Source organism: Marmota monax, unplaced genomic scaffold (assembly GCF_021218885.2).
Source record: "Marmota monax isolate L192 unplaced genomic scaffold, Marmota_monax_Labrador192_F-V1.1 WCK01_AAM20220418_F8-fsc00015, whole genome shotgun sequence".
Classification (NCBI taxonomy): Eukaryota; Metazoa; Chordata; class Mammalia; order Rodentia; family Sciuridae; genus Marmota; species Marmota monax.
Window position 1 is genome coordinate 162936 of NW_026692194.1, and position 25747 is coordinate 188682.

General features: G+C 39.8%; 1 protein-coding gene across 1 annotated transcript in view; it reads right to left on the minus strand.

The window, feature by feature from the left end:
- Antxr1 (ANTXR cell adhesion molecule 1) overlaps positions 1-25747 on the minus strand; it is a 226772-nt gene that overhangs the window by 151086 nt on the left and 49939 nt on the right. The window contains exons 4-8 of the mRNA XM_046422452.2: positions 16923-17004; positions 16256-16289; positions 14846-14925; positions 12067-12135; positions 10570-10650 (exon numbers count right to left, since the gene is read on the minus strand). Coding sequence (XP_046278408.1) covers positions 10570-10650; positions 12067-12135; positions 14846-14925; positions 16256-16289; positions 16923-17004 — 346 coding nt within the window. The remainder of the gene's footprint in view (positions 1-10569; positions 10651-12066; positions 12136-14845; positions 14926-16255; positions 16290-16922; positions 17005-25747) is intronic.

Here is a 25747-nt window from a genome sequence, read left to right on the forward strand (position 1 = left end):
TTCATTTTCAGTCTGACTTGGCATCAGGGACCCCAAAGACACATGCAGGGCACCCATTTTTCCCTGCTGGCTTTTCCATCCTCCCTTTCTTGTGGTCCATCTGCCTTTCTGGACTCATGCCTTCAGCAATGTCCCATGACTGGGGCTTGCCTGGATCCTGAGGCACAGTGACTTGTATCCAAAATGACAGCTGCTGCACCTGGATGTGAGGATCTCCCCCATCTCCAGTTTTCTGCCATTGGGCTCTTAGTGCCTCATGGGCCATCTCAGCCAGTGGTTTCCATGATTGAGGGAAACTGTCACCCCTCTTGACATGTCCTCAGGCATGAGTGTCCAAACAGACCACATTTGAAGAATTAACTCGGAGGCAAAACCTTGGTAAATAGTGGCATAAGAACAACATGAAGCTATTTTTTGACATTTTAAATAAAATTCCTCAGGCAATGGACATCTCCTAATAAGTTATTTTATCACCCACAACTTAAAGATTTCAAAACAGTCCAAGAATAAGAACTAAACAATCGGATTTATCCTGTCTCCATTTCCCAAGACACATATATAAAATTTCCATGTACATAAGTTTCTGGATTTGGATCAATGTTTTTGAACCAACTCTAACATCTAACCAGGGATCAGTAAAAGAAACACCAGTGAATCTTTGACCACTAAGACACACTAACAAGAGTCTGTCAAAACATACATATGCTATATTATTCTCTCAAAGTGTGTGCAATTAGCTGATAAATCTAAGGAGTGCATCAAGGGCCAAAAAATGTCAGCCAAGTGCTGTGATTCAATCAAGTAAAAACATAGCTTTCCCAATCTTAATTTAAAACATCTGGAAGGGATGCATTACAGCCAATAGAGTAAAATTTATCAGTGAGGGAGATGGGCAGGATTTGTCTGAGATGATGACTTCTATTTGTTTCAAATATCTGCTTCCAAAAAGTAGGAAGTCATAATGGTACTAAGTGGATTTGGGGGGTTCCCTTGATTATTAGCAGCCCAGTCACAGGGTAATTAGTCTGTCTGAACTATAGTAGACAGCAGATCAGTGTAGGGACTGCAGGCTTATAGGGCAGTGAGGAGGTAGAGGCTTCCTCCCCTGCCCCGGGCAACGGTAGCTGTGGAGGAGGTGAAGACACAGCTCCCGGAATCGCTAAAGGGAAATCACTAGATGAAAAGAGACTCACACAGGGTTGGGGTGACATCGAGATAAAGTATAATTGGTTCATATAATAGACCAGGCCAATACTACCACAGGCTTCAGATATGATCTCACGTGAGGAGTTGGGTCTTGGCTGTGATCCTACACTTACCTGATCTAGGCTCCTTGATGATTCTTTGAACTTTTTGAACCCCAATTTTGGGAAGCAATTGAGCACACTGAATACTAGTCTGGAATCAAATTTCTTGGGCTTGAGCAGTGTAAACTTGGGCAAGCCCCATGATTTCTCTGAATCTCTTTCCTCATCTGTAAGAGTGGGATCATGATATACTACCAAAAGCTTAAGCATAAAGTTACTAGGCTGGGAAGATTAAATAAGATCATGCAGGCAGAGCATAGCACAGTGCCTGGAACCTGGTTATGTGCTTGATGAATGTGAGCTATTATTACCAAGAACTTGGGCTCCAGAGATAGAGAAGAGATTTGAGCTCTGAATGTATTTATATTGAGATCCAAGCCCTACCACTTACTGGCCATTGGGCTTGGACAGGTTATTAAATCTCAGAATCTCATCCATAAAACTGAATAAGGAAAACATGACTTCAAAGGGTTGCATGATGGTTCAATGAAATAAGAGACGTGCATGCAGAGATATTGAGTTTGTAAAATCAATTGAACTTAGGTAATAAAACTCATGGGGGACTGGAGGTGAGGCAGAGTGAGATCAAGGCAAGCTATAAGGTTTTTGTCTTATAGACAGAAGACAAAATTGATCGCTCAACAGATAATCCATGTTAAACTATTTTCCAACCCTTTGGCCACCAGCTGGCCTGTGTACTTTGTGAAAATAAGACACCAAGAAATGTGTTCTGAACAACCTTGGTAAAAAGCCTACAGGAGGACATCTGACACATATTCAAAGAATGGTAGCTGTGTGTCATTACCTACCACTGCTGCTACAACCCTTGGGCAGGAACCACAGTTCATATATGTTTCTGCTCTGTCACTCACTGGAGCCTCATGCTTAATCATATAGTGGAGACTGAATCCATGTTAAACTATTTTCCTGTCAACTTTTGGATAGATTTCAATAAGAAAACAGATGAAAAAGCAGGCTTAAATCCATGAAGAACTAAACACAATGTGTTGTTACTGGTAGGGTTACTTTCGAGAACATTCTTGAATTATTGGGGGAGCAAGAGAGGTAGCAGCTGGAAAAGGACTTTGCCGAGTTCAAAGAGCTGTTTAATATGTTTAAGTGAAATCCATTGTGGACCAGTCCAGGTTGTATAAAAGAATTTGCTCTCTTTGGAGTCTAAAAATCTAATGTCCTTTGTTATAAAATTCTCCGTTTATGCAGAGATTTCTCAAGAATCCTTAAAACACGTGAATATTTGCACAGTTATTAGGAATCTCTGCCTTATGACAGACATGCCTCTTTCCCCCCCCCCCACAAGCAGTCAATCTTTACTTGGCCATTTCCTGTTGTGTGGGTTCACCATGGATGATCCTCCTTTTTCCATTCATAGTACAGGGGCCTTTTGCTTTCACATGTTTTCAAAAAGTCTTTTGGAGGATGTTCCTTGATGTCTTCCTTACATGGAGGGGAATGTACTTGTTTTATGAAGTAGGCTGGTTTGAGGATGGTTAGCTATCTGTTGACAGGTTGCATCAATCTAGTTTCCTAAGACAAAAATCCTACTCTTCTCTCTTTGTCATGCTACTACTTCAATATAAACTCTGCCACTAAGTCCTGGTACTCTGACCAGTGCAGTACCACCATGCTTACCTACAATTTAGTATAAACCACTATCCTTCAGAGGACTTCTCATAGTTCAAAATCATATATTTGTTTTTCGGTTGTTTGGTTGTTGTTTTTGTGGATTATGAACTCTACCCGGGCAAGGATTAGATTTGTTTTCACCCACTGCCATAGCCATGATGCCTAACCTGGCACAGGTAGGCATTAAATAAATATTTATTGGATAAATAAATGAATAAATGGCACACTTCCTGCAAGGCTTTATAAATGGGATTATAGCACATTATGTATTAGCTTCATTTTTTTTTTCTTGGAAGTGGAATTAGAAAGTCATCTGAATACAAGATCGTATTCTGCATACTGTAGCGACTGGCTCTTCATGTTAAGCGAGACCATCTTTGGGAACTGCCTTCCTGGGAGGACTGCTTCATCTCCTCCATTTCTTCAATGGCTGATCTCTTCAACAGTCACATTGTAAGTGTATCCTTTCCCCCTAAGATCTAGGTTGCCCTGCTTTTGTAAAAGGCCTTGACCTCTTTACTTGAGAAAAAAATATAGAGTCTGTGTTTGGCAGGTGGGGCTCAGGCTCCTCAGAAGGACCACACCCTCCATCACAGCTGATGGCAGAAAGCACGTTGGATAAGCCTGGGGATCACTGCTTTTAGGAACATCCAGGTAGCCTGGGACATAAAAGTGGCTCCTCTACGAATTCAAGATTGTCACTGTCGCTTCTGTGAATTTTGAAATGATTTACTGTATAATTTATTAGTAAAATGTTAGAAAAAAAAGACATATTCACTTTTCCTAATTAAATTCCATTCCACACTTCAAATTCCACTCCACATCTATTGTTCACAATGGCCATTATCCTAAGTTCATGTCAGTTCTACAGAGTCAGACTCTAAAATAGAATCTGAAAATTATCCACACATCTCTCAGGAATTCATACATGGTTTTATGTATGCTAGGACATTATACCAAATAAAGACTCTTACATGCACAAAACACATCATTAAAGGTTATGGGATTTAAAACAATAAAGCTTTGCCTCAGAACATGCAGAAGTTTTTGCTGAGGAAGGATACTCAGCTTTGCTTACACAAATGCTGGTCTTCTCTGTTAGTTTCACACACAATGAGCATCTGGTCTGGAGAAGTGAAGGACAAACAAGCTTCTGAAACTGAGGAAATTCATTTTTTTGTTGCCCTCTAAGCTATTTTCCTTTCATATTTTCAGAAGGAAAGCTCAGATAGCTGTGAACTCCAAAACGGGGTTTACTTAGTAAGATGAGCTTGTCCAGCTCCTGTGTGCTGGTGGAGGGAATGGCCTTCTGTGGGAGCTGATTTTATTCTAAAATTCTGCTGTTGCTTTTACAATGGGTCTTACCAGATTCCTAGGTGAAGAAGGAGCTGCACAGGAGTGGGATATGCCCCCTCCGCATCTTTGTACCTGTTCAAGCTATGGAATTTGTATTACTTTGAGGCTTTTAAAAAAGCTGAATAGAAACCAACAGCTTAGGAAAACTGGCCCGAGTTTCTGCAAAGTCTGAGTCTAATTAATGACTGCTGAGGCAAACAATTTTTTTTTTTTAAGATTTTCTGCCCTGCTACAGCAACTACAATTGATTCTATTTATATTTTGTATCCAGTCCTGGCAATGTGAATGGAGTCCAGAATGCCATCTTTTCTAGATGAAATCTTGGAAGAGAGAGTCGGTGGGGGGGGGGGCACTGAGGGGATTTTTACAAGAAACAGAGCCATAGAACTGCCCATCTGTTGTGCAGTGTAGGTCTTCCATGGGTCACGAATATTGTACAGTCCTCTGGGCTGCTTTATAATTAATAAATACGCCATGCGCAGTGCTGGAAATATGACACAGCGGGCAGACTCTGGGATTGCACAATTTAGCATCTGTCCATGAGGAATGGTGGATAGCATGGCAGGGATCCAAGTGCCAAGCAAGAGATTCTGAGGACGGATGCTACTGAAGTTCAACGCATCCAGAGTCTGTGACGGAGGAGAGACCAGGGCAGGCTCCCTGGAGGAGACTGAGCAGTGCCTTGGAATTGAGATAGCCCTTGAGACTGGATCAGGATGGGGCAAAGGTGCAGGGGTTTCTACTAATGATAAATAAACTTGATTTAAGAGAAAGACTGCTGCTGCTGAAATGTGCCTTCTGTCTTCTAATCCTGCAAAGAGGGTCAGTTCAACACCCCGACACATCTCGGGAATGTGACATGGATTTTGATTGGAGAGAATCCTTTATCAGTTCCCAGTGGGGTCTTGGAAGGGTGGGTGGGAGGCAAGCCTGGCAGACAGACTTTGCCTCTTGTCACAGTTTTTCCTAGGGCCTGGGCCAGAATTTGGTGGGTACATTCCTTCTACCTTCCCATGAGTGAAAGGGAGAAATCAGCATGGGATCCAGTTTTTATAAATAAAAATTAATTGATATATACCATGGAAGAGACGTATTCTTCAGTTTTGATGATCTTACAGATTTCATGATAGCAAGGATGTTTATGCCAAAGCTTGCAAAAAAATTCTTGCAAATGCTGTTGTGTTTGCTCAATGCTTGCTGTTTACTGTAGATCAAACATGCAGAAAGCTCCATGTGCTGACTCACCCTCTTATTAATAGGAAGCCAAACCAGGATTAAATAGGGCAGGAAAGTGCTCCTAGGTGGAGGTGCTTGGTGCCAGCAACTGGGTTCTCCTTCTCGTAGACAGTGTTCCTGGTTCCAGACACTGCCCTCAAGTGCACAAAAAGTGGGGACAGCTGGGAGGAGAAGGCGTCATGGTAATTGGGTCAAGGGTTGGGATTCAAAGCTGCCAACCCATTTCAGTGTTATCTGAACTCAGCTTTCATGCAGATTCCTGTTTCACTGCCCACAGCACTTTAAAAAGGAGACAAAGACACTGGAATCTTTGCTTCATATTTTCATATAAGAGTTAGTGCTAAATTCACCAGTTATGGTCTGTGGAAATTCCCCCAAAAAAGCCACAAAAGGAAGGCAAAGGAATAGCTTCTTCCTTTACAGCTTTATTGGCTTATAGGGCTATGAACTTGCAAACATCCACATTTTTTCCTTAAAGTTTTATCAGTGTATTCTGCAAAAGCTACTAAAAATACTCTCATGTCCTCAGAGGCAGAGTCCTATGCAAATGTGGAAAGAAAGGTGTTTCTTTTGGTCTGAACATGCCCCTCTGTGATCTCTGTAGCTTTTTCCAGATATGAGAATTTTTATTATATTGGGACATTTTCATTTGCTGAATAGAAATAATATCTTAAGAGAAATGCCTGGCCTAAATGTCTGCCAAAGTCTGAGGCTAATTGTCAAATTGTCACCTTCTCATGATCATGGAAACTTCATCCGGTGAACAGTAGTTGAGATTTTTGGAAGTGCTTTCCATCAGCAGTAAAAGGCAAAGGCTCCCTACCCACCCACTATGCACCCAGACCAGGCTGCAGGGATTCTGGTCTCCTCTCTGAACTTAAGGTATCTACTTTATATCAAGAGCAAATGGTGCTTGTGAGAATCTGATGAGATGATTGTGTAAAATGATTTTCACAGTGCCTGGTATATGATAAAAACTCACTAGCTGGTGGGTTTTGTTATTATTATTATTTTTACCTTTGTAAGGAAACAGAGGCAGGAGAAAGCATGGGCTCTGGAGTCACGGAACTGGGTTCCCACCCTGCTTTCCCCTTTAGAGCTGTGTGCTCTTGGGTGGGCTTTCTAGCTGTAGTTTCTTCACCTGTTAAATGGGGATACAGATATTTACTTCAGGGCATTGGTGGGTTTTATAAATGGAATAATATTAAGTGGGATAAAGGGTCAATTCTTTTATAAAAATATTTTCTAAGCTGTCCACGGACTTTATTTATTTATTTGTTTGTTTATATGTGGTGCTGAGAATTGAACCCAGTGCCTCACACATGCTAGGCAAGTGCTTTACCACTGAGCTACAACCCCAGCCCAAGCAATAGCACTTTGAAAAATAACCCATTCTATAAATCTGATGTCTAAGTACTTTTGCCTTAGAGGAGAGAAGATTGAGAAATTGTGAAAACACCAAGAAGGCACCAGATTTAAGGCATCAGGGGACTTGAGTTCATCCACCTGGATGACTATCCCTGGATAATCAGCTCCTGGTGATCCAGCGGTGACTTCCCATTTCCTTAGACATGCACAGCTGAGCATCACAGAGAGGGCAGGAACTGTGGAGCCAGACCTGGGTTTAAATTCCCCACTCAACCACTATGTGTGGGCAGACATGGAGGTTTATCCAAACTTCCTGAGGCTCAGTCTCCTCACCTGTACACTGGGGATAGAAATCCTTCTCCTGGGAGTGGCTGGAGAGATCCTAGCAGAGGAGCCAGTGGAGAGAGATGCTCAGGAAGTCGGTGCTGTTTCTTCCCATGGGCACAGTCCTGGTGTCCACGGATTCTGAGCGCCTGGGTACTCACCATCCACAGGAGACATGGATAAGATGCCACAGTGTCTCAATCTCCTGAGTCTCGACTGCAGCCATGATTGCTCTGTCATCGGACTCCGTATCTTGCTGTAAGTTCCTGCTGTTCTTCAGGTCAGTTCCACAGCCTTTAGTTGTGTGCTTTTCATCTTCGGTCATTCTCCACCTTCGACACTCCTCTTTCACTCTCTTTTGCACCATCTTAGGACCACGCTCTGCCACCAACATTGTAGCTATGCTCCTCTCATGGATGGCTTCATTTCATCCTTCAGGTTATCCCTACAAACGAGCTTGGGTTCTCTGTCAACCCCTTACTCCTACTCTCAAAATACTATTTCTTTTAACCTTTATTAGTTTTAATTATATATCTTTATATGTATTATAATTTTATATACACACACACACAGTTGTATTTATGTGTCTCTCTCATTAGATCATAAGCTCCACAGGACACAGCCACTATCTGAGTTAGTTGTAACTGAATGGTCAGAAAGGTTTTCAATGCATCTTCGATGGATGAATGAATATTAACCCCTACATCTTCATTTGAGGTTTGAAAATACAATCTCTATGGGCAAAAAAAAAACCCTTTGTAAACCATTTGAGCTTATTAGAAGCTGCTCTGCAACCTTATTTTGAGTAATTAAGCCCAGTTCTATTTGATTATAAGAAAATTACTAGTTGAAAAACAACTTCCATGAGAACAAGCTGGAATAGATGCTTCAGATGGGGCAAAAAATGAGGGTTTTCTTTTCTGTATCCAGAAGGGGAAATGAACCTACTTCTTAAAAATAGTTAGCTGGCTTTTAGGCCATCATTATTTCTGTCTGATTTGAGAAAGATGAGCCCTGCTATGCCTTGTCCCTGTTTCTCTGTCCAAGCAAACCAATTAACAACTGCCATAAACATGGGTTTCAAGTACTGGGAGGATCAAAACCACTAGTCTAACTCCCAGATAAACGCTTGCAAGAATGTTATCATTCAGCTAAACGTTTGGAGACTGAAGTCTCAAATTATTTTTTCTTCCCTTTTTGGGGCACTGTTTTGCTCAACTTCTAACACATCCTTGGAGTTATTTCTGTTTGGGAATGAGGGGAGTTTTACAAACATCCGGGGCTCATGTTGAATATGAGAGAGCTGTTAAGATAAAATATTCAAGGACAAGGATTTATGCAGATAAAAAGAATATAATTTTTTTTGTAGGAACAAACTCTTGAATGTTAAGCACATGGCTCATAAGAAATCTTAGAAATTAAAAAAATGTATAAAAAGATGTACCCCTGTCATCTGAAGGTAGGTCTACTGTCGTCACTACCTGATAGTGCATCTGGTGTCGCCAACCTTCTTCCTATGTATGTAGACACTGCCAATAATCTTCTCCTAAAATATCGTTTGTTGCATGTTAAAAATGTTCCATTACTTTATGAAGGACTAGAAGAGAGGCACTCAAAGGCTCCAGACACACAAAGGAATGATATGGAGATAGAAATGCTAATTATGCTGATTTGATCAAAGCATGTTATATATGCGTATTGAAATACCACACTGTACCCCATAAATAAGTACAACTATTACATGTAAAGAGGAAAGAAAAATAAAATTTAAAGGTTAGAGTAAAAACCCTTTCAAGACTTTTGCAAATCTGTTCCAATCCAATCAATGTCTAGGTTCCATTATTCCTGAAACATTACTGCTAGCCAGTCAGGTATTATCATTATGGCCTCCTGAAGATGCCTGCTCTTTTCCAGCCTCTGGGAAAGAGGCAGAGGTCATGCCATCTCCCCTCTGGTGCCACCCACCAACACCCCACTGAGCTTTCAGTGAGCTAAGTCTGCCCTACTCTCTCATGAAGACTCCCACCAGAAAAATCTACCTCTGAGCTTCTCGAGGATTTGTGGTTAGCCCCAAGTCCTGCTGTCAATCATATTTTGTATTGTTGGGTTGTTCTTTTATATGTATTGTAGTTCTTGGTACTTATATAACCAAGTGTGCTAACCCTATAAATTATTTGGAGCAAAACGCATAACTGGACCCATATTGGACCTGATTCTTTTCTATGCTTTCAATAATTTCCACTTTCTGGCTAAGGTAGTTTGGGTTTTTGTTCCTTGCCAACCACCACATTTTGAATAGGAAAACCATCATTTGTACACAGTTAAGATAAAAATTTCCAACCTAAAATGGGATTATTTTTCACAGTTCTGAAAACTTATGGTCACATATATCAATGTTCTAAAAGTATACCCTGTGCATTTATTCTTTAAAAATGAGACTTAAAATATGCAGATTCCTTGGATAAACCACCACTGACAGCAATAGAATCTTCTGGGAATAGGGCCTAGGAATTGATATTAATTCTCATGTGATCTTTATGCACATTCAAGAAAGCTTAGAGGATCATATAATGATAGGAAATGGGAGAAAAAAATTATTCCTGTGCCTTGAGTACCTATTATGTGCATGGAGAAATATTAGGTATGTCACCAATAACATTAAAATCCTCCAGCAAGACTATAATGTCAGTTTAAACATCAGCCCCTTTTTTACAAATAAGAAAACAAGTATCCAAGGATCTACAAGTGGTGAGTGCCTGGGTCAGCACTGAGACTCTGGACTGACCAGCTCCCAAATTCTTTCTTCTTGCTCTGAGGTCCACTCTGCTCAAGTTCCTAGCAACCCTTGGAGGCAAAGCAACACTGGAGGCTTCCGAGGTTGCTGGGGGTGAGGGACAGATCTTCAGGCCCCAGCTAATGACCCCTAGATCAAGACCCACTTAAGATATCTTATGAGGACAGTGATCCTCTGAGCTCTGAATTTGCATCCTGGAGTCCTAATTGGGAGCCTGGTGAGTTTTCCCCGATGACTGCAGCATACTTGTCTAGTCACAACCTAAAGGTAGAGGCTGTAGCACCTCTGAACATCATTATAGTTGCAGCATACACACTGGCCTTCCAGCTGAGGGTGTAAAGACCAGCACAGGAGAATGGAAAGAAACATGCACAAAAGGCCAAAGGAAGATCTGGGACATAGTAGACCCAAAGATAATACGGGGGAATGTTCTCTCTAGCAGAAAAACACCAGCCTCAGAAAGAGGGGACAGGGGTATTTGTTGCAGACTGGAGACAGAATGCGCACGCACGTCCACCTCAGAGGAAGACCTCTACTCACGGAGTGTATGATGCCCTGCAGCGCCTGGAAGCCATCATTCACTGGAAACACATGATCCTTACTGTCCGCAATCCGGGCCAGCTGAGAACACAGCAAACACACGAATCACATGGAGCCATGTCAGGAGAGGATGTGGAGAATTTAGGAAAGCTACTGGGTCGAGGGGCCCTACCTATTTCTAGAACCTTGAGGAATGTGAGGCCCTCAGTGGGCTCCAGGGCACCTCTGAAGAGCCTTCAGCAGTAATGAGCTTACCAGGAGCCCCTCTGGAGCAAGACTGAGGGGCAGCTCCAGCCTTTACATTTGTTTTAATACTTTTCTCCTTGGGAGCAGAGGTAAGATTGTCCAGATGGATGAACATTTGGCCTGGGTTGATATATTTATGGATTTGGGGATATGCCATTGGCTCATTTTTCTCCCATTCACCCAAATTCCTGTTGGCAACTTTATTTGAATCAAGCAGACTCAAGTTTCCTTTCAGAGCAACTTTAAAAATAGATTCAGGCTTTGGTGTTGGGTTAGGTCAATGAATGTGGACCCCTGAATTTCACTGAAACTGTTGACAAAGGAATGGACCATTGTATTTTTTAATAGCAAAAACTTTAACTGCTCCTGCTTTATCAGAAGACAGAGGGCAAGGAGAAGTTGATCTGAGAGCTTTATCCCAACCTCCATCTTTGTATAGTTTGGGGAGGGCCCCAGTCAGATTCAGTGCTGGCAGGCATGGTTTTAAAAATAGCTCTTACTGTTTTTACCAATTGCAAAAATAACACATACTCATTGTGAAAACTTAGGAAAAACTAAGAGAGTTAACATAAAAAGAAAATAAAAGTTACTCATAAGCCTTCTATCTATATCTATCTTTATCAACAATTATATAAACATACATATATAGTTGTTCATACCTTCTCAGTGCAAATGCATACAAATTTATTCTAAAAGTAGCATTTACTATTATCGTCTTTGTAATTCTGTTTTATTTTATTAATAATATAAGCATTTACTTATGCCATTATAACAAAAAGAAATCAGGAACAATGTTGAGGAGCACTTATTTCAGTCATTAGCAAGTTTTCATGATTTAATGAAATGTACTTGTGCATCTTTTGGCCCACTGGTCCAATTATTTCTATATTTTTGTATTGACCATGCATTGTATTTTTTATAGCAAAAAAAATTGTTGTCGTTTTAATTATTCTGAAAAAGGTTTTCAAGTTAATTCAGGTCTGTTTTAACACCTTGGCAATTTAATGTTCACCAAGAAAGCCAACCAAGAAAGATGCTGCTTAAATGGCTCATGTTGAAGACCCCAAGTGTTTCAAAAAGTGATTTCACATTCTTTACACATCCAATAATTCTTTCCTGCTTAGCATTTGTGGAAAAATAACCTATCTAAGGCATTTCTTTCTTGCCAATGCACCCTCTATACTGAATATATGTTCTCTATGAGTCACAAGTTCAATATGTTCCCACATCTGAGGAAATTCATGAACGTACCTGTGTTTCATTGAAATCTTTGACACCAACACAGTAAACGATTGCACCCAGATCTCGGGATCTGTTAGCCTGGGACAGGGAAACAAAAGACATTAGAAAGGGAAGCAGTGGCAAGAATATTCCTCTTGGATTTGTCAGACTAGATTCAACAGTTAGGTATTTATTGAGCACCTATGCCAGGCATTGCACTGAAGAAACGATCTCTGTCCCCAAGAGCTCCCACTCCAGGGAACATCACATTCTAACCTAATGCAAGTAGGGAGAGTGATAACTCCAGCAAAAGGTATTGAGAAAGATCTTTTGAAGTGGAGTCTTGATGAAGGGGTTTGAAAGGCAAGAGGAAGAAAGGAAAACTGCAGGCTAAGATGAGTCATATTAAATATTCTGGGGAAAGAGCATCTTTCCATTCTTTAACAGAATTTTTTGGACACATTTTTCTTTGTAATGGCAGCATATTATCATAAGAGAATGTGACCTTTGGAACCAGATATATCTCAGTTTGATGGTTGACTTTACTTTGTAAAGTGGTTTGGGGTTAAATGAGATAATACAAGCAGAGCTTGTTCCAGAAGGCCTAGAACAATATAGATTCTTGCATATGTCAGGATTCCCTATGAATAAGGCTTTTTTCATTTCTTAAAAATAATCAGTTTAATGGTAGGTCCATATTTGAATAAGTGAACCCAATTCATTATGTTGTGCTCTCAATAATTAATCACTGAAAGGGCAACATAAGGGCTGGGGTTGTGGCTCAGCAGTAGAGCACTTGCCTAGCATGTGCGAGGCCCTGGGTTCGATCCTCAGCACTACATAAAAATAAATAAAATAAAGGTATTGTGTCCAATTACAAAAAAATATAAATATTTTTTAACAAGAAGAAAGGGCAACATAATGAATAACATTTGGGTTTAGGCTTGATTTTAATATTTGGTTTATTAAAGGCTCTGATATTTGATTTCCAGGTTCTCCCATGTTTCAGAATGAAAACAAAAATTGAAAATCCTTGGCTTATACAGTAGGTACTCAGTGAGTAATCAATAGTGAGCATATAGTAAGTGCTCAATATGTGCTTGTTGATTTGAATTGTGTTATCCTCCCTCCCTCCCCCAATTCTCCAACCTACTTGTGTCTAACACTGAATTCTAGAAGTAACAGAAACACGTTAGAAATATTCCCCGTGTCTTTCAGGATAAAATAAATGTTTAGACTTAGTCTAGCACCCGCCTTATCTGTAACAACTCTGACTGCTCTCCTTTAGCTGGGCTTTCTATAGAATTATCAAGAATGGGAAAGCTTAATTTCTTTATATCTTCTTGAGCTTTATCTTTTTCGTAAAGCTTTCTTCTATTGGCATTGGCATTCCAAATATTTTTCCAAGTCTGTTTGTGCCATACCTAAAATGCCTTTCTACTAACCCCTATTTTAAGCCACTGACACTCATTATTTATTTTATTTTCAGCTCTTCCCTTATGAGGGTTTTTACTTTATTTGGCTATTATTTCTGCATTCCCATCACATAGTTTTGACCTTAGAATATAGAAATGTATCATTTCCCCAATACTCAGGGGTGTCTGTCACATGAACTTGTGTCTTTCCCCATGCTGACCCATCCTCTGTTCCAGTGGGAGGAGGGAGATAATGAAGCCAAACCCTATTTTACGGTGAGACCCCTGAGGGCAGCAACAGCATCTTGCTTACCAGTGTCTCTCGTGTCTAGACAAGAGCTCAACACATGCCAAGCTCTGAATGAGTGAACGAGTACAGACTTCATACTTGCAGAGGGAGCTAAAATTAAACTAAATTGTAGTCAAGAGCTTGAGGCAAGTGTAATACTATGACAAAATCCTTTCCCAGACCCAGCAGTTCTCTCCCCCACTACCTTATCCTTTCCTGTGTTTCTTTCTACCTTGGCCTGAGTGAATCTGTGACATTAATGAGGCTTCATTCAGTACATTCCTACAGCTAACATGTTTCCTTAGCCTATACATAGAGTTCAAGTCCAAAACATGGATGAAAGGCATTTCCTAAGTGTAAATACAACTTTATAATTCCTGAGTAAACCTTTTTTTTTTAAGTTTAATGGAAGCTTCATTTAGAGAATTCCTTCACTTGCTTTGAAGAGTATTTTGAGAAGATAATCAAGGCAAAGAAGAAATACAGAAGGAGAGAATACAATGAAATCTGTCACCAATTATTGTTTAACTTTGGCTCTTGGAGTGACAATCTTAAAGGTTAGCACATGTGGACAAGATTGGCTTTTACATATTTTGAGCAATTCTTTCTCTTTCTCCTGTTTTAGTAGAAAATATGAGGAAAAATGGAGGAACAAATGGTACTAATTTTTTTGCTTAAAAGTATGTCAAATAGTATGTCAAAACTGCTAAAGCAATACGATGCCTTTAATAAAGGCACAATAGATATTTTTTTATCCCTCTAAGCACAAAGCAATATGCAAACTTTTGCAAGGGGAAAAACATCTACCATGTGAAAGACATAAAACTTCACTTTAAAAAATGAATTATTATGATTGTTTTTACATCTGAAACTATTTCATTCAGGGGTTTTACAGAGAACATCTATCACTTTGCCTGAGTAAAGAGGCTCATCTCAAAGAGTGCAGCCCATTTCAAAGACAAGCCCTGTTTCAAGAGTTTTGTTTGTTTTATTGGGATGCTGCAGATTGAACCCAGGGCCTCGCACCTGGTAAGCACAAGCTCTACCACTGAGATACCTCCCTGCCCCCAGGTATGTGTTTAGACAAGGCCGGACCATTACTTACCTCCCTCTCTGAATAGAAAAAGAGATCTTCATGGAGTTCCCCATCAGTCAATGCAATGATGACGCTTGCCGTCCTGTACCCTGCTCAAAACAACACAGACCAACTCAGTCATCCTGCCCCCTGGGAAACCCCCTCTTAGCCCTGGCATTTGATCTCTTATCATCTCAACCACCTGGAAGTTAATATTGTGAGAAATACTATCCTTTCTTTTGGGACTGGGAAGCAATTCCAGGTTGGAGAAAACTTCATCAGAATAGCCTCAAGGAGGCATAAATTTGATTTCCGTGTTTCTCAGTCCCATCTCTCCAAAGAGTCAGACTTGGTGAAATGGTCACTGAATCAATAACTGGCAAGAGCTCCAGTGAACCATGGGTGATTACTTTTTTGTTAGCAATGCATGTGATTGTCACCCAGGCCTCTACCACCGGGCTTACTGGTCCCTCTCACATGCTGTAGTTGACCACATACGCCATCCCTTGAACACGGTTTGGCAAAAAGTAATAGGCATCATGATTCACAGGCTGACTGGAAGTGGTATGGCAGCTGGCAAAACTTATTAGAATTCTTTCAGTGTTATTTAGACTTCTAGAAACAATGCTCATGGTTGATTTATACCAGCAAGTTTTGGTGTTCATTCTGGGTCCCTTCTATTTGTTGCAGTTTAAAGTCAAACAGGAAGTGGATACTTCTACAGGCCTAGCAGGAAAAATCCCCACTACAATATCGATTCTTTGTAAAGAGATTTGCTTGAGATAAACAAAGCCTACCCTTGAAAGACAATGTAGTTATAATAGCTCAAATGATAAAAAATTTTATCAGTATTTCTATTGCTAGCCACTCTACTAAGTATATTTTAAGCATTTTTCATCTAAATGAAGAAATGTTTAAACCAAACTAGAAATCTTGATCTTAATATATTCAATCACAGTTAATGAAGAGGCTTGGAGCTCAGAGAAGGACAAGGTAACAAGATTTGACATGAAAATCCAAGACTTTACTAATCCATCCAACTATTTACTACTTTAATGAACTCAACATGCAAAATTATTCACAGGAATTAAAGACTGTGGTCATAATGGGATCTTAATTATTTTTATGTAATTCTTATTGGCACCCCCAGAACAGTAGAATTTGATCTGGAATGTGCCATTTTCTATGCATTCTTTTTTGGTAATGGAGTGTGTGTTTAAGGATTATAAACAATATCATCCATGTCTTTTGAAACAAAAAATTACTGAGGCATTTTTTTTAGAAACAAACACAGAAATTTTTAAAATATATCTTTATTTATTTTTATGTGGTGCTGAGGATTGAACCCAGGGTGTCACACCTGTGAGGCAAGTGCTCTACCACTGAGCTATAGCCCCAGCCCTAAATATTTCTTAATGGTAATTTATACCACAATCTTACCTTGACTGTTTTCATAATAAATCTGCTCACTGGCCTGAAAAATACATGAACAAGCCATTAGACCTACAACCACTATTTGTCACTCTGAATACCATTTTGGGTGATAGGCTGTGGGCTGGCTATGCAGGCCTGGGCCCAGTCTTGATTCCTTGTGTAATTCACCCAGATATCAATGGGTAATTTTCATGTAAAGTTCCTCTAAATCTTAAGCGATACAGTTGTAATCATGGGTCAATGTCTTACTTCTCAGAGTCTAGACTTGTACATTGCTAGACAGCAGGAAAATCCCACCTATAATACTGATTTGCTTGAGATAACAAAAGGCTTTAATGTCCCTTAAAGACACTGAAATTCTCTCTCAGTCACTATTGCTGCCATCCAACTAAGATCCCTTTAGGAATTAGGGGACTTGGGTGTGGCATGAGTCATGAGCGACATCAATCACTAGTTAACAAGGCCTTCATCAGTGTCAGCGAAGGAAGAAAGATATTCATTTCCTTAGTTGTTTTGGATATAGTTAACCAGTGCAGGGAGAAAAATTGTACCATCTTGCCATTGGGTGTTATTCGGTCGCCTGAAAACATGTGCTTTATCTCATCAGTCATCCCTATGTTGACATTTCAACATCACACTTTATGCCTGGGGTTTAAAATGGTCTTAAAATTACCCTTTCAAATCCTTCATGCATGTAAGTGTCTCCTCCTGGCAGAACCTTCTGGAGTTCTTCTAGGCCTTGACGGATCTGTTCCCTGAAATCCAAAGATACCCTGTTAGTCTTCTAACAACACTGCTTACTTTGCTGTTGAAAGTCTTATGTGCTGGTCATCATATTTCTGTGGCCACTGCTGTATTGCCCCCAAAGTCCCGCTAAAACCATCAAGGGAAAGTCTTTATATTACATTATCCATTTAAGGTTGGCCATAGCATAGGATGAGTGAGATTTCAAGGGCTGAGGGAAAGGTCCCTTCAGCAGGAAATTCTGTTTGCTCATGAAAGTTTTCCCTCCCCATAACAGGGACAAAGTTTTCATTTGGTGTTGGAAATGAGTCTTAAAACACAACTGCTCCAGAGGGGACCCAACAACGTACGCAAGGGCAAGTAGCTCATGTGAACCAGATAAAAAGCATGTACCAGGCAGCCAGAGGAAGGCCACGGCAAGGCCACGGGCAGGAGGGAGAGGCATCCAGAGCAAACTCTGCCACATGCCCGGCTGCGCCAAAGGAAACCATGCAGTCAGCTTTGAAAATAAAGACCCGAGGAATCTATGCTTTCCAGGATGACCAAGAGTGTTTTCTGTGGGCTGGTGCCTGTGTTTTCTTACTCTGGTCCTTCAAGGTGATGGTGGGGACAGGAGGAGGAAGTGGGACATGGCATGGGAAAGAGTGGGACTGGTACTGGAAAACATGAGTGGTTTGGGATCCAAGTGGAACTGTTGTGGACCATTCTCTCTGGAGTATAAGATGCCCACATTCATATCCCTGGCTTTTAAATCGCTCCACATTGTGCCCAAAATGGCCAGAGAGTGTAATTTATGAAAAAAAAAAACCATAACCTTGTTCATAAACTGTAAGCCTACGAAAGGGTTTGAAATTGCCTTCCTCCCACTGAGGGCTCTTTAGTGGCAGAGGTGGAGATGCAGTATTTAAATTAGGAAGGGAAGCTCCTTCTGGGTAGGAAAATAACCTAGCATTTATTGAGCATGTGCTATACTCAAAGCACTGCTCAAAGAGTTCTGACTCCACCTTGTGATAACCACTCAAGGTGGGGGTTTCTGTATCCAATGTGGGTGAGAAAACCTGGGCTCATAGAGGTTCAGGAGGAGAGCAGAGACTTGAAATCAAATCTGTCTGACCCCAAAAAGGCTTAAAATTACTGCGTGAAGCAGTGTCCCAGAATGGAACAGTGTTGGAGAAGCAGGCAGCTCTCAATAACATCTAAAATCAACCTCATATGAAGAGCAATGGTCTTTTCTAACATCAACTGGGTATTTATGATGTTTCAGGCTCTGTTCTGAACACCTGGAATGTTATTCATCTACTTAAGCATAGAACAGTTCTTTGAAGTAGATACCACTGTAACCTCCATTTCCCAGATAAGGAAACTACATCAGAGAGAGAGGTTAAGAAATTTGTCCAAGGCCTCTCAGCTCACCAGTGGCAGAGGTGGGATTTAATCCCAGAGGTCCTGCTCTCAATTGGTGTGAAAAACTCTATCTTGAATGAATGAATGAATGAATGAATGAAACATTACAGTTCATCCTGATAATGCTTGGGGAGAAATTCCAATGAAAAATCAACCTCATTTGAAAACAGATGTGATGGGTAGCCGCAGGTGAGGCTGGATCACCTGGCTGGAGGAGATTTTAAAAGACAGACGGAAAGGGGCTTAGCTGAGGCCTGTCCCTAGGCTGCAGATCCTTCAATGGTGGAATATTTAAGATGACTTCACTCAGACTTGGGGAAATGTACTGATTGTTGTCTATTATCTTATCAGTGCTCAGATATTGAACCACATTCCCAGCTGCCCCAGTCAGAACTGGAAGGCTTCCTTGAACCTCTAGGCAGACTCTTCTCTTTCCTATTCTCCAACATTCGCCAGCAGCACATTTCGTTGTTCTACTGCAAACATATCTAGACCGTGGATTACTTCTCTATCTCTTCTGACAACAACATGGTCTGGGGCATTGTCATCTCATGCTTAGATCACTGGGACTTGCCCTCTTGTCCCCTTTAAAATATACATGAAGTCTTTCTAAAACACACACCAACTCATGCCATTCCCTCCCTTACTCAAAATACTTCAGTAATGGTCCATTATATTTGGGAGCTCTTCCCAAATCCTTCATGGGGCCTTGCAATCTCTACATGGGATGTTTCCTGCCTCCCTGCCTACCTTCATCTTGTACCCCTTTGCCCCTAATTCCTTTGGTCTTCCCATGCTCCTTTCTCTGACAGATCCTTCTCATCAGCAATCACTGCTGCCCAAGAAGCAGTTTATAGGGCTACTTATTTTCTCTGTGACGATGGGAATCAAACCGACGGCCTCACATATGTTAGGCAAGCACTGAGCTACTCTGCCAGCCCCATAGGGCTAATTCTTACCCAAATTTCAGTTCCAACTTAAATGTCAATTGTTCAAAGTAGCCTTACTTGATTTCCCCAATCTAAATGATCTCCATTAGACGTTCTCATGGGATCCCATAACTTTCACTTCATGACACTTTGAACATTTTATAACTAATAATACATAAGTAGGTAATTATTTGTATAGTGTTTTTCCCCACCCAATTTTAGACTTTAAACCCCATCAGAGCTGGAGCATGTGCATTTGGGTCCCCACTCTAGCTTGTGGGTCCATTGGAGTGCCTGAAACAAAATAGACATTCAACAAATATCAAAATGGTGGATGGAAGGAATGAACATCTCCATTGTCAATCACCTGGGAAGAGGTCAATCTGGGGAAAGGGATGAACTTTACTTGGCCATGTGGAGGAAGGTCAAGTAGAAGCTGGCCTAGTAACTGGCATCAGGACAAATCTGGATCCTCCCAATGGTTAAAAAATTCTTTGTGTTGTACTCATTTCATTATCTCCAATATATCTCCAGTATAGCTCAACAAAAAGCATAGTTAAATTTCAACTCTGTTATTTGGTAATGAGAAAGAGGAAACATCCCATGCAGCCTGAGGAGAGATAAAGAAAAGAGCTATGTCCTTCCCCAAGGCCTTCGGGGCGGGGAGTGGATGGCATGAGCAGTCATTTGGCAGAGGGCAGCTTGTCCTGGCAATTCCATGAGGGTCTCAGCAGCAGAGGCAGTGACAAAGTGACATGAGGGTGAGTCTGGGATAGGAAAATCAGGGTCTGTTTCTGTTCCTGAGCACACAGATGTAGCACCACAAAACCGTGCAGAACAGTGGGGGGGCCCTACTAGAGAGGGGGGTAATTTCTGACAACTAGGTAGGAGAAGATTGGGCACTAAAAGTATATATGATCTTATTCTTTGGTTATGGACTAGTGAGATCTGGGAACATTTTGGTAACACTAAAACTGGAAGACTGTGCTAAGACTGAAGTTTTTACAAAGAGGGTTAAAAAAAAGGGGGGCATATTGGGGGTGTGGAAAAGGTTCTTTGGCTTCACTATATTTTTTCCCTGCCAAATAAAATCTGGGAACTGGGGTATTTTTCTCTAAGCCTATTTCCTTTCCTTTATAAGCATTTTTCTTGAGCTTTCTTTCTTTCTTTTTTGTACCAGAACAAGCAAAGGCTGTTTTGGAAAATGTCCTTATCCTTGATGCTTTGTGTCTGTTGAGATAGGAGCTCATGAACTGGGAGCAGTGATCACAACTTCCTGATATACCAGTTTCTTAAGAGATCACGTAGCTCGTGGCCCCACCTCCTCACTCCCAGCCTGTTTTTTAAGCACCCACAACATTTAGACAAACAAAACAGATGCTTTCATGGGAATCGTAGGTCTGTTTTAATTCTGGGACACCAGAAATATTACTAAAGGTCTATTCTTTGCACTCTCTTAGAAACCAGAAAATTGGGAGAGAGATCTTTTAAAGGATGATAAGAACCTCTCTGAGAACTCAGTTATTTCCAGATGCAATGTTATCTTCCTGGGAAACGAGACAGGCTGGAAATCCTAGGAGAGAAACTGCTATTAAAAGGTTTTAATTTTCCTTGGTGGTTTCACATGTCTGCCACTGTTCTTACTTAGGAGCTGAGGGTTTTCAGGCCACTGTCTTGTGTTTCTTTTGTGACTCCTACAACACTTAATAATGGGCACAGAGTTGGTGATTGTTAAAGGAATTATTCCATTTTGGGTACATCATTCATTCACTGCCACTACTATGTTTCTGAGCACATGTTATGCACCAAGCATGCTTGTTTGTAGGGGTAGCCGATGGGGAGAATCAATCACACTATCTTCTGGACTTTTTTGTTGATCTGGGAATTTTTCTACACTTAGGAAAATTATGTTCTGGGATTTGGGTTGTGCTGTGACATTTTGATAATATTCGTTGATGAAAGCCTTAACACATACATGCATGTCAAAAAGCACTTCAACAAGTATCCTACTGATACTCCCACTGCAAAAAATCCCCCTTGGGCTTATGAAGCATTTAGCGTGTTTTTTCCCTACAAAACCCACTTCCACCCCCACCCCCCAAATAACCCGACATCAGCTCTGCATTGTCAACGTTCTTGTTTCTTGTATAAGAATGCCCATGGACTTGAACTTTTCTGAAGTGCCTCACAGTTTTTGGCTTTGCAGTCTCAGCTTGAATAGAAACACAGGTTGATATTTATTATCTCTAACCCTCCTCTAACAATATTTCCAGATGGCCGATGGCTGCAGGCCCTTGATTGAAAATTAAAATGGGTGAACAGAATAGAAAACACAGATTAAAGAACAATTTGTTGCTACTTTTGGAGTAATTAAGTTCTGCAAACAAACAAACAACAACCTGTTTTCATTTGTTTATAATTTATGTGAATCATAGTTTCTTTGGGGCTTTTATTAAGGATAGATCCAGATGATTTGTGATAAGGTTCATGCTGAACCAAGCCTTTCTCTATATTTTTAAATGAGGTGTAATTTAAATGTAGCATATATATGCACAGAGTTTGTTTTTCTACTTTATAATGGTTGAGTTCATTTCTATAAAGGTGTTCATGGTATTCCTTTATCTTCTACCATCTGTAGGATCTGTAGTAATAGCCCCCTTTCTATTCCTGATATTACTTGGGCATTGTATTTTCTGTCCTGCTTTAGAAATCTAGGAATTTGTCAATTTATTTTTTTTTAAATACTTAACTTTATGCTTTGTATCTTTCTCTACTTTCTATTTTCAATTTTCTTTTCTCATTTACTATGATTTTGATAAGCTCTTCATTTTTAGCTTCATAAAGTAAAGAAGGAAATCATTGGTTTCAAATCTTTTAAGCTGTTCTTTTAACTATAACATTTGCAATTTGAGGTATAACAGCAAGACCAGCAAAAATTTCTTATTCTTTCTTCACAATTTCACATGCAGAAGATTCGTTCCTATTATAGATCTTAATAAACTCAGCATACATTTTTTTTTCTTTACTTATGAACTTTTAACTTTTCACCTAAGGGCAGCTCTTTATGGCTTCTCTTTCACATAATAAAACCCTAACATGCCAGCAGCCCAAAATGCTGGCATGTTAGGATTTTATTATCATTCAGTTGGAAACACTTTCCGATTTCCCTTGTGATTTTTCTTTGACACATTGCTTGCTTTTGACACATGGATCTTCTTTGATTACTTCTTTGATTACTTCTTATCGCTAGTAAATTCTTTTTTATCTCAGCATTGACTTTATCTAAAATCAGTGCAGCCATTGCAATGTTATCATGATTGGCATCTGCACAGTATACCTTTTTCTATTCTTTCACTTTACCCTATCACCATACTTATATTTAAAGTGAGTGTCCTATAAATCTTATATAATAGAGTGCAGTGAATTGTTTCGCTAATGTCCCCAGAGACCACACCTTCCAGAATTCCTGTCTGTGAATCGTCCCCTCCCACACTGCCTCTGCACTTGGCCATGCCACTTGTGTTGGCCTATGAGGCATCAGTAGACATGACAAAAGCCAAGGCACCTGTTCATGGGAGTTCACCGTCATGGAATGTTGCAGTCACCATGATCAGGGAGGAAACCTGGTCTTCTAGCCTCCTTGGGAATGGAAGCCCAGTGATCCTCCACCTTCTCGGATGTATTATCTTTCCTAGCACAGCCAAATCTCCTTACCAGAGAATCCTACAGAAAATGAAGCTGCATAAACAAGTCCAGGTGAAACCAGCAAAAGATATTATTATTTCAAACTAATAATATGTGGGGTTTTTTTCAATGCAGCAATTGATGAAGGATATATTGGCTCTTGCTTCTTCATCTAGTATGACATTCTCTGCTTTTTAATTGGAATATTTTGTTCACTTTATAGATATAAAATTTGCAATAGATATTGCAAATATTTACAGGGCTGGGATTGAAACTACATCTTTCTATCTGGTCATTTACTTGGTAATGATCACTTTGTCTCTCTTTTCCTATGTTCTTTTGCACTGATTAAGATTTCTTGGGATTTCTTCTAATATCAACTATGGACTTTTTAAAAGCATAAAGCTATATGTAGCTATTGTTATCTCCTTCTCCTTTTTCTTCTTTAGCAATTGCTTTATGGATTACAATATGTAATATTTTGATACCTCTCAGATAAGGGACAACTCTCTAATATTATATACATCTATATAACTCCCTCTCCTCCTTTGTACTATTATTGTCATACATTTTATTTCTATATTTGTAATGAACTCCAGAATATAATAGTCCCTTCTATCTTCCAGAGCTTTGCTCTAAGACCAGTAGATGCCTGAAACCTCTGATAGTGCTGAACCATAATATATATGAACCATGCATATATAACTATAGGTATGTTTTTTCCCATGCATACAGATGCAGTCTGTCCAATACATTTTATATTCTTCAATCCAAATTTGTTCCTGAATCCATGCAATCAACCTTACTTGCAGTAAGTAGTTGGGGTCACTCATTTCAGGGGATCTCTTGCTGAAGTCTTCATATAGGCTCTATGCTTTCTTGTACAACATGATGTCATCATCATTTGGAACACATTTTCTTTTTATGTTTTCCACCCCTAAATTTAACGCCTTTTCCATCTTAACTAAACACTTAACGCACGATGACTATAACATTTGCAATTTGAGGTATAACAGCAAGACCAGCAAAAATTTCTTATTCTTTCTTCACAATTTCACATGCAGAAGATTTGTTCTTATTATAGATCTTAATAAACTCAGCATACAATTTTTTTTCTTTACTTATGAACTTTTAACTTTTCACCCAAGGGCAGCTCTTTGTGGCTTCTCTTTCACATATTTCAAATAGCTAGTATCACTATTCTTGCATCTTGGGGGCGTTGTTTAAGTATAAAATAAGGGTTAGTTGAACAAAAGCACTGTGATAACCACTACAGGCAATCTGATAGTTGAAAGAGCTAAGTGACTATTGGGTGGGTAGTATACATAGTGTGGATACACTGGCAACACATGATTTACATCGTTGGCAGGATGAAAGTAGGATAGAGCAAGATTTCATCACATTACTCGGAAAGGCACATGATTTAAGACTCATGAATTACTTCTGGAATTTTCCACTTAATATTTTCAGACCAGTTGATTGTGGTAACTGAAACCAGGGAAAACAAACCATAGGTAGGGTGGGGGCAGGGATGACTACTATACAGTGTTAGTGTTTCTGTTTTAAACAGTAAATTGTCCCTTTATCAAATTAAGAAAAGATAAACAATAGCCTTTTAGATTTTCCTAAATATTGATCATTTCTTATACTCTCTTCCTCCTCCCCGCCCCCACTTCTTCCTTCTCCTCCTCCTTGTCCTCCTCTCCCTCCTCTCTCGTCCTCCTCCTCCTCCTCTTCCTCCTTTTCTTCTTCTTTTCCCATTTTCCTTCTCACACCTAGTTTTTACCTAGTGTCAATTTCCTTTGGCCTGAAGAATTCCATTACCCTTTGTTTTTTTTTTTTCTTCTTCTTGTTTTTTTTATTTTTGTAGTGTAGATTTGCTGGTAAGAATTCTCTTATCAGCAAATGAAAATGCATTTTTTCCATGAAAATGTTTTAATATTGCCTTCAATTAAAGATGTTTTAGCTGAACTTAGAACTCTAAATTGGCTTTTTTCTTTCATCTTTTTAAAGACATTGGTCCTTTGTCTTTGTATATTTTTTAATGAAAATAAGTTGTTATTTTCAATATTGTTCCTGTTTGCAAAAGGTCTTTCCCACTTCTCCTCTGGTTGCTTTTAATTTTTTTCAGAAATTTGACTCTGAAGCACTTAGGTGATGTTTTCTTTGTATCTGTTCTGCTTAGAAGTCGTTGAGATTCTTGGATCTAGGTGGGGAATACCATGATTGGTGTTCTGATTATACAAGTATCGGACAACTTGATATCAGCCCAAAAATCACAGGACCTGATATATTCTTTTCCTCTAATGCCCAAATCTTCCCCTTTCCTCTTTCAGTTTGGATAATTTCTATTTACTTGTTTCTAAATTCACAGTCTCTTCCCTGCCGTATCCAATCTGCTTTTAAGCCCATCTAATGAATTTTTTTACTCCAGATATTATATTTTTGAGTTCCAGTTTTCACTTAGTTCTTTGAGTTTTTCTTATCTGTCTTTCTGAGTTCTAGTCATCTTTTTCTGTGAATTCTTTAGTATTTGTTGTAATGGTTGCTTTAAAGTCCCTGTATGCTAATGCCAATAACTGAGCCATGATCTGTGGTTTGCTTCTATTACTGTGTTTTTCTTTACTATGGGTCACATTTCCTTGCTCCTTCCCACCCTCATAATCATTTAATTTGTGTTTTATACACTGTGCATAAAAAAAGCAATGGGGGTTTATTTACAATATGAAATTTTTTT